This window comes from Aotus nancymaae, unplaced genomic scaffold (assembly GCF_030222135.1).
Source record: "Aotus nancymaae isolate 86718 unplaced genomic scaffold, 86718_ANA_hifiasm-v0.15.2.pri h1tg000030l, whole genome shotgun sequence".
Lineage (NCBI taxonomy): Eukaryota > Metazoa > Chordata > Mammalia > Primates > Aotidae > Aotus > Aotus nancymaae.
In genome coordinates, this window is record NW_026988443.1 from 743688 (window position 1) to 758423 (window position 14736).

The 14736-nt window shown below is 41.7% G+C and overlaps 1 protein-coding gene and 1 pseudogene across 1 annotated transcript; one reads left to right on the forward strand and one right to left on the reverse strand.

Annotated features, from left to right (window-relative positions):
- Positions 1-236: 236 nt before the first annotated feature.
- Positions 237-14137, reverse strand: ZNF892 (zinc finger protein 892). The gene is made up of 6 exons (XM_012438325.3): positions 13771-14137; positions 13462-13626; positions 12569-12657; positions 9884-9986; positions 9322-9408; positions 237-6917 (listed from the first exon to the last, which is right to left on the reverse strand). Exons 1-6 carry the CDS (start codon positions 14135-14137, stop codon positions 5650-5652), a joined length of 2079 nt encoding a protein of 692 aa, XP_012293748.2. The 3' UTR covers positions 237-5649.
- On the forward strand, positions 3912-4289 carry LOC135277218 (protein POLR1D-like; annotated as a pseudogene).
- Positions 14138-14736: the final 599 nt, after the last annotated feature.

Here is a 14736-nt window from a genome sequence, read left to right on the forward strand (position 1 = left end):
ACAAAGATAAACATACACTTATTGTATCACCTAACCATTTCATTCCAATGTTTACCCTTCAGAGATGAAAATTTATGTTCATACGAAAACCTACATATAAATGATTGTAGTTTTATTCATAATCAACAAAAATTATAAACAACCTAAATGTCCTTCAATGGGTTAATGGTTAAGAATACTGTGGTACATTACAAGAAAAACTATTCATCAATAAAAAGGAATAAATAACACAACAATGATGAATATCAAAGCCTTTTACTCAATGCGGGGTGGGGAGCCAGTCATGAAAAGAAGCACAAGGGGAATTTGTTGGTGCAGTGGAATTGTTCTGTACCCTTTGTGGTGATTTTTACACAAGTCTACATAGGTCGTTTTAAGACAGAACTGTGGAAGGAAGAAAGGAGAAAGGGAGAAACAAAGAGAAAGGGGTGAAAGGAAGAGGAGGAAGATGCGTAGGAGGAGGAGAGAGGGGAGGAGGAGGAGAAGGAGGAACTATTATAACCACACACAATTACGATGGTAGTTACAACGGTAATATCTTTGTCAAACATAGCAAACACCTTTAAGTGGGTGAATTTTATTGTGTACTTTGATAAAAGCTGATTTTGCAAAAGTTCAAAAAGTTATTTTATAAGACTAATAAAATTGACAAATCTCTAGAAACATGACCAAGAGAAAATGCGAGGATACAAATAAGCCGTATCAGGAAAGAAAAAAGGGACATCAGTTCAGATAGAACAAGTACTTGAAAATAAAAATATTTTAAACAATTCGATGACCAGAAAGGATACATTTTTAGAAAAACCTACAACTTTCTAGAAGAAACAGTAAATCTAAATAGCCCCTAAAACCACTCAAACCACATATTACAAACACAATAATCCCAGTTTAACGATGAATGCAACTGAAATTCAAGGGACACAAACTCCCCCAGAGGTGGCAAAAAAAAAATCACCAAATTGGGTAAATCCCAGGAATGCAAGGATTCTTTAACACCAGAAAATCAATGTACTTTACCACATTAATAGATTAAAAGAAACCATATGATTAGCTCAAAAGATGCAGATTTTACCAGGATCCCAGAAAACTTATTTAAAAATATAAAAAGCCTCATTCCATCATATTCACAGTTGTTCTATTGGGCTACACCACCGTGGAGCATACATGACAGACATGTCCTCTTCTAAATGACTCTATCAATAATACCTAATAGTTATATAGCACCTGATAGCTCACAAATCACATTGCATCCATTTTCTACCTAACTCTAGTCATTCTCAAATAGGCATTAAATTTTAAAACATATATCTATGAGGAAACAGATATCAAAGGATGAAAGTGACTTGTCCCAAATCCCAATTATTTTCATTCTTTGTTGATTCTCTATGATATCATATGTCATATGGCAAATTAAAGTGAACAGAGAGCCACACGTAGATAATATATAACTGGAAAAAATATCCAAAATTCTAAGTCCAGTTCTCCAGTGCTTCTCATACACTTTTTGAACAAAAATACAAATTAAAAAAATTTAACCCTATGGTTTCTATTGTTAGTCATATCTATCTTTCTCAAGTTTATAGCCTACAATTAAATGCTGGTGTTTCATCAATTTAAAAACTATAGTTCCTTCAAAGCTAGATGAAGCAGGCCGATAGTTTCTACCTATCAAATTGGAAGCTTATCTTCAGGAAACTAGTGAGCATTCCTTTTAATACCTATTCCTAACTGGTTACAAATGACTTGCATATACCACAAACTCTTAGGTTATATACTACAAACCCTATATACACCACAACTTGATGTGTGATTTCAGTGTCAAGCACAAAAATGTCACGGGAAAGGTGGAGCACTACTTTCTCCTATTGCTCTCACTAAGTACAGCTAAAAATCCTGGATATTATATACAAAGCAAACATAAAAAGGTTCTAAAAGATAGAGAATGGAGTGACTAGGGACCTCAGAACTCGAGGAAGAACACAGCAGTGACTTTCTCGGGTTTTCTTACTGCCTAATCTATCCCAGACTGGGTTCTGACAGAGAAGCTGACAACCTGGAAATGCCAACAGACACCAACAAGAAAAAAAAAAGGCCAAGACAAGTCTGGTTTTTTTAGCCAAAGGACTGGGAAGGGAGCAGCCTAGCAAGACAGAAAATCACAATCCTACTTCAAAGACCACAGAAGCAAGCTGTGGTCCTATCCACACCAACAAAGGCCTATACTTCCACCCTCACCAGGCTGTAACAAGGCTCCTCCATCCTCCACCTTTACCCTAAGGGTGTGGTTGAACAACCATTTGATAAAGAGATCATGAATGTGACTCACGGGTTTAGCAGCCCCATCAGAAGCCAGGAACATAAATGGGATTATACCAGCAGAGACACAGCCAGCTGGTACTAAAGGGGAGAGGAAAACAACAAAATAAAATGAAGGCAGGTTTTAGGGCTTCTTAGATCATATAGAACCAGACTAGAGAGTCATTTGTCTATGAATGTGTTACTCTTCAAGAGAATGACCCTGAAAACAATTCAGAGACCACTGGGGATACCTCCTGTTTCAAAGGGTGGAACCATCACTTTGGTTTCAACAGAACAGAAAGGCTCCAGCTGAAGCCTTAGAGGCAGAATTGCCCTGCAGAGGCTTAGGAGAGGGGCCACCTGGCAGTACCACAGAGATAGGACCACTACCCAGTGGGTCCAGAAGGCAGGGCATCGAGCAAGAGGATTATTCTCACAAGATCTGATGAAATGTAACCTCTGAAGAATTTGCCTTACTAAGTTCTGGACTTGCTCAGGACCCACTCCTCCTCCTACTTTCCTATTTCTCCCCCTGTGGAATGGGAATGCCTACATTATGTCTAGATCACAAATGTATTTTGGAAGCACATAACTTGTTTGGTTTCATGGGTTCACAGCTGGGGAGTAATTTTGCCTCAGGATAAATTGTACCTTGACTCTTACCCATATCTGATTTAGGTGATACTTACTTGAAGGTCTGGATTTTACAGCTAATGCTAGAATGAGTCAAGGTTTTAGGGGCTGTTGGAGTGGAGTAAATATATTCTGCATTCAAGAACATAAATTTGGTGGGGGGGGCTGCGATGGAATGTTATTAACTAGATGTATCCCCTCCTCCCCAAAATTATGTTGAAGCCCTAATCCCCAATGTAATTTATTGGAGACAGGGTTTTTAGGTGGTAATTAGGGTTAAATGAGATAATAAGGGAAGAGTCCTAATCTGCTAGAACTGGTGGACTGATAAGAAGAGGGAGCTATTTCTCTCTTCCTCTCCCCATTGGCCCCCCATCTGCATGCACTACAGACACGGGAGGACACAGCGAGAAGGCAGCCATCTGTAAGTCAGGAAGAGAGCCCTCACTAGAAGCAGTCTGCAGGCACCTTGATCTTGGACTTCCCAGCCTCCAGAACTGATAGAAATAGGTATTTTTTGAGCCACCCAGTCAGTCTATGTTATCTTGTTAAGGCAGATTGAGCAGATTCAGGCAAAAATCATCAAGAAAAGGTGAACAGAGCCTCAGGAACTTGTGCGACTACAACCAAAGAGCTTTTCATTAGAGTCCCAGGAGAAAAGGAGTAGAAGGTGGGGGCTAAAATGTATTTAAAGAGATGATGGCTGAAAATCTCTCAAATTTGGCAAAAGACATAGCCTGTAGATTGAAGAAGCTAATCAAACCCCAAATAGGGTAAACTAAAAGAAATCCACACCAAGATACATTATAGTAAAACTTTCTCAAAATTAAAAACACTTCACTCAAAATAATGTGTCTAATAATCTTTAAAGTTTCAATGAAAAACGTATGTAGCTTCCTGCTTCACCTCCATGCCTCAAGTTATGGTGAAGAGCCTCCGATCCGCTAGCACGATGTGAGGATCCGGAAACTGCCCCCACGATGGAAGAGGACCAGGAGCTGGAGAGGAAAGCAATAGAAGGAGGCAAATAATGATAAGCAATATGGAGGCAAAATGTGGGAAAACTAGAGCTGAAACAATGGGATCCCTGGGTTGGATGAAGCGTACTCTTGCTGGTACCAATAAAAGATTTCTAACAAACACAACTAAAAACACATTGCACTCTCATAAAGAGCAAGACCATGAACAAAAAGAGGACAATAAGGAACCAGCAAAGAGCCAGGCTCAGAAACAAGACCCAAAGAAACACAGAAGCCATCTTTACAAGCATAGCTTCCGTGCTCAAGGTTATCAGTTGCTCCCCACCACAAAAGTGGAGCAGCCAGGACAAGTACGAAAAGAGACCTAATTGGCGGTAAGGCCGGAGCTAGGGCCAGCAAGCCCTGTGGGCTCTGTGCTTCTTCAGGGGTGCAGTGTGCAGAGGTGTTAGCTGGCAATGCAGATACCCGAGAGTGACTTTTACAGTAGGTCCTTTGTTGTTCTTAAAGAGGCTGCTGGTCATAGGCAAAAAGTGACCTAGCAACTCTTCTAGGAAACAAGTACAAAGGAGGATGTCTTGCCAATTTTAAGCTACATCTGCAGTGTAGTAGACATACTTATTGTTGTTAGTTTATCTTGTTTGGAAGTGTGTTTCAAAATAAACATGTCTAGAATTTTAAGTTTTCAAAAAAAATTTTATATATATATATATATACATACACATATAAAGATGCCACCTACCTCTACCCAAGAGTAAAATGGTAAAAGGTATTTCAAAGTCTTTCCAAGTTTTTCATAATCTAATATATAGTGTCAGTGCAAATCTACAACTAAACTTTACTGTAAGCTATAAAAAAATCTAAGGTACAAACTAGATACAACTGAGGTAAATCTTTATAAATAAGCACATTCTCAGGTAACTCAGATACCTTAAAACAGTTTGAACACATCAAAGGTCTCTTCTGTACTCAATTTTCTATGCTGTGGGTCTTGACCCTTGGAATTAACATGATTTATAGTAGGTGATGTCTCAATAAGCAAGGTCTGAAAGACAAAAAGTGCAGAAGCAAACACCCTGCATTACCCTGCAGCCAACATTCCTTAGCTGCAGGGTAACGTTACCCTCACAGAAACTTTTCAGCTGACCTATTATCAAGTTTAATATTTTTCATGGCTGTGAATATTCAGTTGAGTAGTTATCATAGTCAACATTTCTTGAGTTCATTCCCCCAGCTCTTTTTTTCTATCCTTTCCCTATACTTCTTTGGCTCCTTAAGAATGAAGGACAACTTCCCTTCTTCCACCAATCCTGACTCTGGACAAACTCATTGTGAATTCTCAATCTCTTATTTCTACCTGTGCAACTTCTCTAAAAAGATCACTTATCTCTTTAAAACTTATATTCTTAGTATTATGAAAATACCTGGCACAGTCAAGATGTCCCCTTTCCACCATGCCACACCCCATTTCTCTCCCAAGGCTATGGTAATTTACATACACATTAGGATGTTACAAATAATTTTTCTCTTTCCTGAGGGAAATTCAGTGTCCTCTGCCAGCACACTTCTAAAAATATAAAACTATACTTTCACAGTCTAATTACGCTACATCCCACATCAGCAATGACTTGTCAATAATTTTTTTTGCAACACAGTCTTAAATTTCTTTGTAGACTCCCACAGCAAGTATGGTAAATGCTCAAAAAGTATGCTCTGAATGTAAACCACATTTACATGGTCTTTATCCAGTATGAATTCTCTTGAGTTGGCCAAAGGCTAAATGCTCATTAAAAGCTTGGACATATTCCTTGGTTTTCCCTCCAGCATGAGTTTTCTGATGTTGAGAGAGGGAAGAACTCTGGCTGAAGGCTTTTCCACATTCCTTACACTTGTAGGGCTTTTCTCCAGTGTGAGTTTTCTGATGCTTTGTAAGAGATGAGCTCTGGCTGAATGCTTTTCCACAATCTTTACATTTGTAAGGTTTCTCTCCAGTGTGTGTTCTCTGATGACGAATAAGGGCTGAGCGGTCACTGAAGGCTTTGGCACAATCATTGCATTTATACGGTTTCTCCCCAGTGTGAGTTCTCTGGTGCTGAGTTAGGGCTGAGCAGTAGCCAAAGGCTTTCCCACATTCGTTACATTCATAGGGTCGCTCCCCAGTATGAGTTCTCTGGTGCTGAATAAGACCTGACCGATCACTAAAGGCTTTGCCACATTCATTACACTTAAAAGGTTTCTCTCCGGTGTGAATGACCTGATGCTGGGTAAGAAATGTGCTTTGGCTGAAGGCCTTCCCACATTCATTACACTCATAAGGTTTCTCTCCCGTATGAATTCGCTGATGTTGAGTGAGGTATGAACTCTGATTGAAGGCCTTCCCACATTCATTGCATTCATAGGGTTTTTCTCCAGTATGAATTATATGATGCCGAATAAGGGCTGAGCGATGACTAAAGGCTTTCCCACATTCATGACATTCATAGGGTTTCTCTCCAGTATGAATTCTCTGGTGCAGAGTAAGGTGTATGCTCTGGCTAAAGGTTTTACCACATTCATTACATTCATAGGGTTTTTCTCCGGTGTGAATTCTCTGATGCAAGACAAAAGCTGAATAGTAACTGAAGGCTTTCTCACACTCATTACATTTCCAAGGTTTCTTTCCTGCACAAATTCTCTCCTGCCTAATTATATCTGAGTTTTGTTTTAAGTTATTTTTAAATGAATCACAATGATGTAGTCTCTCTCCTTGCTGCTGAATAAGTAAGGACCTCCGAGTGCAATTTCTTCTAAATTCATCAAATTGGTAACTTCTCCCCCTAGAAGATTTCTGAGTGATAGCCTCTTGTATTAAATGTTTCTCATGGTTTTCCTGCTGATTCTCTAAAGAATCCTCACATTCACTGGAATCTTCCTTCGAAAATCTTACGATTAACACCCCAGGGGCTGATTCTTCTTCAGAAATCTCCTTCTCTGGAGTTAGCTCCTTGCTTTCTGGTATCGTTTCCCAGTCTGAAAGAAGCAAATGTACACGTGTAAATCATTTCCTACACTGAGAGAAAAATAACTGCTGTGGTAGGAAAATAATGAGACAAAGAATATTTATAGGGAACATACGAACTTGAAAGCTCTCAAAAATAGCCTTGCAATCTTGAGAGAACAGAAGAAAAAAAAGATGATTGGGCAAAGAAGTACAGCTGCATAAAAGGACAGTGTGTGTAGGTACTCAACATTCCTCTTCTCAGCAGGATAGGAAATAACAAAGAATAACAGAATGAGACTAAGAAGAGATGATGTGGGGAAATACCAGATTTTTAAAAAATGGATTTAGAGAAGACAGGGCTAGGATCAGAGAAAGATGGTCTTCCAAAGACTCACTGTACCTATCTGACCAGCAGAGCCTTATCACTTCATGCCTTGAGAATGACCATCTTTAGCTAATCTCCTTGCTACCAATCTTTTCCGACTCCCATATGTCCCAACCACTGCTAAAAGAATAATCTCTCAAAACCATCTCTCTTCTACAAAAATCTGTTGGTTCTAATGTCTCAAGATGAGACACAAATTCTAGAAGCTAGCATTCAACATGGTCCAGGTCTACAAAGTCAAATACCATAAAGCTTAGTAACTGGAAAGCAACTAATCACCTCTGATTGCTTACCATCACCCTAAACTCAGCAAACCGGAAAGAGTAAATCAGAACCAAGAAGAAAGAAAAAAGGAAGAAAAGAAAAAAGAGAAAAACAGCAGCATGTTGGGAAAGGAAGGTTAAAACTCCATGTGCTCAGATTAGTCCCCAACCTCTCAAGATACCTGCCCCAAGTTCCTGGGCTTCCTAGTAAGAATTTGGGGGTGGGGGCAAAGCTTCATTGCTAAAAATGTGTAAATACTTCCAAGCCTAGATGGCCTTTAATATCCATGCCAATCATATCTCTACATGAAATAAATTAATACAGTGTTCTCAATTAGATATACGCAGGGGAGTGCCTGGGATTTTAAAGGACAAATAATTAGAATAGGTTAAAGGCAAATGGACTTCCAGCTAAGGGGAGTGGAAAAATTAAAGCCCCAAATGTTCATGAAGAACACATGGCTGGCGAGGCAGGTAAGGGACTTGCCTATCTGATGTTAAGAGTTCAAGTTGAAGAACAGAGAAGGCAAGAAGGTTAGGCAGGTAGACTAACAACAGCTTTGAAAGGAGGTAGAGGAATACAGAATTGGCAGAGTAAGGAACTCAACGGGGAATCTCGCAATATTATGCTGCCCCAATTTCACAAGAGTAAAACTAAAGAAAGTATAATTAGCCGGTAGTCTATTGCAGTAATGCAGTTTGACAGAAGTAATACGGTCAAACCCATAACATCTTTCAAAGAAGTTATTAGAACTTAATAACTATCATTTGCTTAGCATAAAGCCAATTGTCTTGGATTATTTCCTTATATTGTTATGTCATCATAATAATATAAGCTTTGTTTTCTCATTATCCCCATTTTACCATTGGGGAAATTTAAGTCACAGAGAACACAAGTCACCTGTTAAAGGTCACAAAGCTAATGAGTAGCTACCTAAGATCAGCTTTAAACCAAGGAAGTCTGGTTCCAAAGTCTACAGTCTTAATCATCATGCTATACTGCCTCTGCTTAGACAGAGAGGGCAGCAAGGGAAAACCCAGAGATCAATTTACAGTCATTGGTCTGAGACTCAAAAAATGGCATCCTGCAAAGATAAAATAACGCATGTAAACAATCCTGGTTTAGAGCCTTGAACCCAAGCAAGTTATTAACAAACATGAAAATGTTGGTTTCATTTCACCTTAATTGGGAAAAAGAATTGGTCTGAAAGAATAGAAAGGCTGGAGGCAATGCCTCCATGTGCTCAGATTAGTCCCCAACCTCTCAAGATACCTGCCCCAAGTTCCTGGGCTTCCTAGTAAGAATTTGGGGGTGGGGGCAAAGCTTCATTGCTAAAAATGTGTAAATACTTCCAAGCCTAGATGGCCTGGAGGCCAACATGGTGAAACCCTGTCTCTACTAAAAATTCAAAAATTAGGTGGTCATGATGCCACATGCCTGTAATCCCAGCTACTTGGGAGGCTGAGGAAGGAGAATCTCTTGAACCAGGAGGTGGAGGCTGCAGTGAGCCAAGATCACGCCACTGCACTCCAGCCTGCATGATGGGAGCGAGACTCCATCTCAATTAAAAAAAAAAAAAAAGAGTAGAAAGTATTTACTTTCTAAAAAATCAAATTATAACTTTATAAACAGATCACCATCCACAGAGCTGGGATGTGGCACAGGGGAGAGATGGGGACTTCAACTTTTCCATGGGTCTAGCAAAATCTGGACAGGCTCCTCTTCCATAAGGATTTCCATTGACCATCTGGGTTCTACTGGCACTGTTTCCAACACTCACACACCTGGACTGGCTGCTTTTGAGACTTCTCTCTCCAGCTCCTCCTCATGCTCCAACTGAGAGATTACATCAGGTGTGGAAATTGAAAGCCCTATTCATAGGGAAAGAAAAAGGAGTCAGTAAAGAGGTCAGTGTTCATTCCTTGGTCTTCAGGAACACAATAAGAGAGGGAGAGAGTGAAGTCAGTTCTCCATTTCTTCCTCAACAGTGCTCAGGAGGTAGGAAGATTGATAGGGGTTCATTTGAATCCCATGTCAATTTTATCTCCTCCTATTTAAAGAATAAGTACCCATTCTCTTAAAAGTTGTTTTCGTTCGCACTTTGTCTCTATATCCTTGGTCAAGGAGTAGAGAAGAAGGATGCTACAGGTCCATAATATAAAGATGTTTATGTCTAATTCCACAAGTGTTAAAACTATATCCAGAAACAAAAAGCAGAAATTGCCTGTCTCAGGCCCTACTAGAATTAAAAATCATTGAATGTAAGGACCTTGGAGCTCCTAGCAATTGAGGAAGCCAAGGTACCACACTGGGTAAATTCACAGGCGTTAGGGGAGCCATCCTTACCCAGCAAGACCAGATTCCTAGGCTTCTCAGGCACATCTCCCTGAGGAGAGTTCAGCTGCCTCCACTGGGTGAAAGCCTCGGCCATATCCCTGACCATCAGTTCCTGAAAAACCAAATACATTGGTGCTCACCAATAAGCCTCCTTCCAGAGGACTCTGAAGAGAACTAAAACTGACAACACAGAGGAGGAAGACAGGAAGGATAGAAGAGGACAGACAAAACAGCCTCAGCCACGCTTTCCAATACTAAGATTCTCTGGTGAATTTGTAGTCCACACACTCACACTTTGCTTCCAGGTAGCAGAACTGCCTACTACCTGCAAGTAGGAGGGAAAGTACCTTCAATGTAAAACTTGAAGGTATGCACTTCTTAGTTTATGTATCAATAAATTACAGAATTATAAAATTTGCTACCACTTACACAGGAAAAAGGGGAGAAAAATGTAATTATGAATTAAGTATTTTCCTTATGGTACACTTTTTAAAATATATGGGGTCGAAGAAATTGAAGTATTTTTTTCTCTAGTTTTCCTTTCAAAATGAAATCAGTCCCATATACATTAAAAATTAAGATGCTTCCTACACATTTCACAGAATATAAATTTATTTGTAAAACAGTATCTGAAGCCCAAATTATAAGTTTCCAGAGTGTTCTTGTCATTTTTCACAATGACCCTGATCAGTCTGTCCCCGTCCCCCAGTTGATGGCATTCTTTCATCTGCCTGTAGTGTGTGTCTCATTCCCTTTAGCCCCTTTACACATCCTGCTTACTATTCCTGAATATTCTGCCCGCTGCCCCCTCCTTTCCGCAATGTGAATCCTTCTCTCCCTTCAGATCTCAGCTCAGGTGTTACCTCAAGGGAAGCCCTCTCTGACTCCTAGTTATAGCACATGTTCCTTCCCTTCTCTTGGGTTGTACACATAGAGAGGATTTTGTGACTAACATAAGCTCCACAGGAGTAGAGGCCAGGTCTATTTTTGCTCACTGAAGCAGCGCTACTACTCGGCACAGAGCAGAAACCCTGTAAATATTTGTGGAATATTTGAATGAAGAAAGGAAGGAATGAACAATAATTAGTAGAAACAAGTTTAAATGGGATATTCTATAAAAGTGTGCATGGGAACAGAAGTGAGGAGAAGAACAGAAGTGTATCAATCATTGAAAACAGGAGTGTTTAGCCTAACTTTCATCTAGACGGCAGGCACAAAGTTTAATTTGTTTACTAAAATACTGAAATAAGGGAGTAGGGAAGGTAATGCTCCTTTGAATCTGTTACTGCTGATAAGATAAATGTCTAATAATTTTTCAAATTCTATTTTTCAAATTTCTATACAACTACAACTTAACTGAGATAGAGTAAAATAAACTAGTCCTTGGGTTAGCAAATCAATCAGTTTTACCCCTTTAAACTACCACTCTGGCCACAGTCCCTTGAATATACATATGAATCGTACTGTTAATTTTGTTTTAACGTATATTTCATAGTCTTCCAAAAATGACTGTAAAACAATGCACATAATGACATAAGTTAAAAGAACTACCTACTCTGAAAATCCTCTGCCCCAAATACACTTTTTAACACTTTAAGAAATCCTGTACTTTTAAGTTGAAGGTCCCTTATGGCCATATGCCTCAGGAGTGATCAGCACAAGTAATATAAGGTGCACAATCTTCATTCTTTACAAACAGTGCTAACACTAACAGACTAACAGGCAGTTGCTTTCAGACTTAAGTTCCCTGAGAAAACCTCTGCAACTCACTTAAGTGTGCATGTGCTGGGGCGGGAAGGCACAGGCAGGCAAATCAGACACTGTCAGCAGGTGCTACTGACTTTCTCTCCCCTCATCTCTCTAAAAGAGATCTACTAATTCACAGACAAACATCAATACTGGCATTTTCTCCCATGAGTCCCAGCACCTGAACCAAAGGCCAGATCTTACAGAAGCATCTTTACTAATCTTCTCTCACCAATCAGCTATGGCATGTTTCATCTTGCTGGGCCTCTAAAAACCTTCATGGGGCCTTCATTTGCCTCTGAAATAAGACCAAGTATAGATTGTCCTGGCGTCTGGGTACAACACACCCAAGCTTCCCTCACCACAGTCAAGGTCATACCACAGTGACTCACACCACACATCCTTGGAAAACCTCCAACTCCCTCATCATTTAAATACTTTTTTTTTGTTTTGGCCAAAGCTGTTCTCTCTTGGAATATTCCTTTATTCTACCCTTCAACTACTCACTCTCTCTTGTTTTTCAAAGTACAGTTTTTATCCCACACTTTTCCCAAACAGATGATAAAAAAGCCTCTTTCAGAGCCATTTATGACTTGCCTGGACCAGTTAAAAATATCAGTTTCTTCCTGTTTTATTTAAATATCTCTCACTGCCTTGGTAAACTCCACGATGCAACAGCAAGTGGCTTTTACTTCTTTGCATCTCACCAAGGCCAATTACAGTACTGAACGGCTAATAACGGTGCAGCAAACACTCAGTGGGTAGAGAGAAAGCAATGCTGGGAAAAAAGTTCTGCACAAATGAAAAGCACTTCCTGTGGGGTTCATCAGCCATCAATTTATCAGGATAAACCCAGTGGTCTAGGAATCAGGGCTGCCAATTCCATAAAAATGAAAGGAAACATATCCTTGCTCAGAGAAATGAAAGGAAAAAAAGAAGAAAATTTACTTGGGACCCAGAGGTCAGCAGCACAGCAGTCATGCCATTTTCTTTTGGGTTTCCAGCATGGAGAAGGTCTGAGTCCTCAAAAAGTGATCCTAGAAGTGGAGACAGGCGCCATGATGATTACTCTGTCCTTGCAATAAACGCGCAGCAAGTGCCACACACCAGCTACTTGTCATCTAAGAAGAGTCAACACAGGGAACCAAAAGACAATCACATAATATTCTTTAATCAGGACAGCCTTGACCATTGCTGCCTCAGGTTCCTCCTGTCCTCCTTTGCCCTTAAACTCCAGCAGAACTGCTATGAACATGTGGACATATAAACATATTTTTATCTTGTACGTGCTAAGTAGTCAAAATAATACTCAAAGTCTTTGTGTGTCCATGCCTCACTTAGTGATTGATCCTTGTTATATTCCAGACTCACAGGTTGAACGAAGACTAAATTCTTTTTGAACACTGGCTTTTCAGATATTAATACAATACTGCCTGACTCAGAAAAGTGATGGGTCTTATGGAAAAACCACCACCACCAAAACTAAAACAAGATTGTAAACAAATTCCGTGACTTCTCAAATCCCCGCTTTCCCTACATTCCAAAAGGGTCAGATAGTCCCTTCCTACTGTCTTACAGGGTTCCTCTGAGGTCAAAAAAGAAGTCATTATCAAAAGCCAAATTGTTAGATGTGTTGATATTTTCCCTTGGGCAAGGGAGGCATCCAGCGCCCTACAGACCAGGAGGGCAATGGAGGTGGCGTCTGTCCCTCAAAACCCCAAGTGAGACCGGCTAGTAGGAAGGAGCTTGTGCTACTACTCCCTCCTGAGCCTGCCCCAGCCAGAGGCAGCCTTTCTCCCTCTGTAGCAGGCACCAAGGCCGCATGACTCCCAAATCCTCACCTCTGCCCCCAGGCTCCATGACGACTCCTTCCTCGGGGCCCGCGCTGGGGAAGGGGCCGGGGGTCCGTCGCTCGGGTCCCCCCAGAGGCCCGGAACGCACGCGCGACCCCCGCCGAGCAGCCCGGCGCCCGCACCCGGGGGTTCTTCCCGCCACCCTCCCGGGCCCTTAGATTAGAAGAGGATGCGCTCAGTCCTTCTCGATCCTGGGTCTGACCTCCAGCCAGACACAGAGGAAGCCGAGCCAGACGACAAAGGCATCTAACAGCCTGCAGGGACACCTCGCGCTGGCCTACCGAGAGGCCGAACTACCACTCCCAGAATCCTCCGCGGGGCGCGGCTGGAAGCCCCCACCCCCAAAGCCGCTTCCCAGAGGACCCCGCGGCCTCTGCGCCCAAGGCTGCGTTTGCGGCAGCGGCTCGCGCCCGACTAGCCTGGAGGAGCGCTCGCTTGTTCGCGTAGCCCTGCCCACTGCTCTCGAAGGGCCGCTTCTCCCTCCGTGCCGAGTATGGGCAGCGGCCGCGCCAAACCCCGCCCGGCGTGGGACTTTCGCATCCCCGCTACTGTGACGACGGAAGGCAGCGCCTCTGACCCACGCAAGATCCCTCCCTGGCTGCGTGCGGTGCTCCCTCGGAGGGTAGGTGTACCGCGGTATCCCCGCTGCTGCGCCTCCACGCATCGTACCTTCCTGGCCTGCACAGAGGTGATCTCAGTTTACTTCCAGTAACCAGGGATGTTTGTTCCAGACTGCACCTCGGAATAAAGAAAAATGGAATTTCAATCCCGAAATTACCTCAAACCCCCCAAATAGCCACATCTCCAAGAAGAACCAGTAAACTAGTGCTACTGCCCCAAGAAGGCAGAGCCTGAAGGTCTTGCAGGAGCTCTGTGGGTGGGCTGGTCTTCAGACTAGTGTGTGTTTTCATATACCTTCCCACGATAAAGTGCCAGGTTTCTGTCCAGTTCAGAAAGAGAAAACCTAATTAGCTTAGCTGTGTCCTTGTTTGGAAACAAGCCAAAATCTCCAATTGACCTTTCTCCAACAGAATCTCCAATTTTTAGCTAGGCTTAAGGTTTCCCGAGGCTTCTCATTATTCCTGCCCTTTGCCCTCCGCGGCAGCCCCTGCCCCTGCTGGTACATAGTAAATCATCATGCGCCGTGTGGACTAGGTTAACATCCTAGGGATGGTAAACCAACAAGATAGAAGGAACGGAGCTTGGCCTTTAGCATGAGAGATGCAAACTTCTATTTTGTATAAGCCACTATTATTTTGGGTT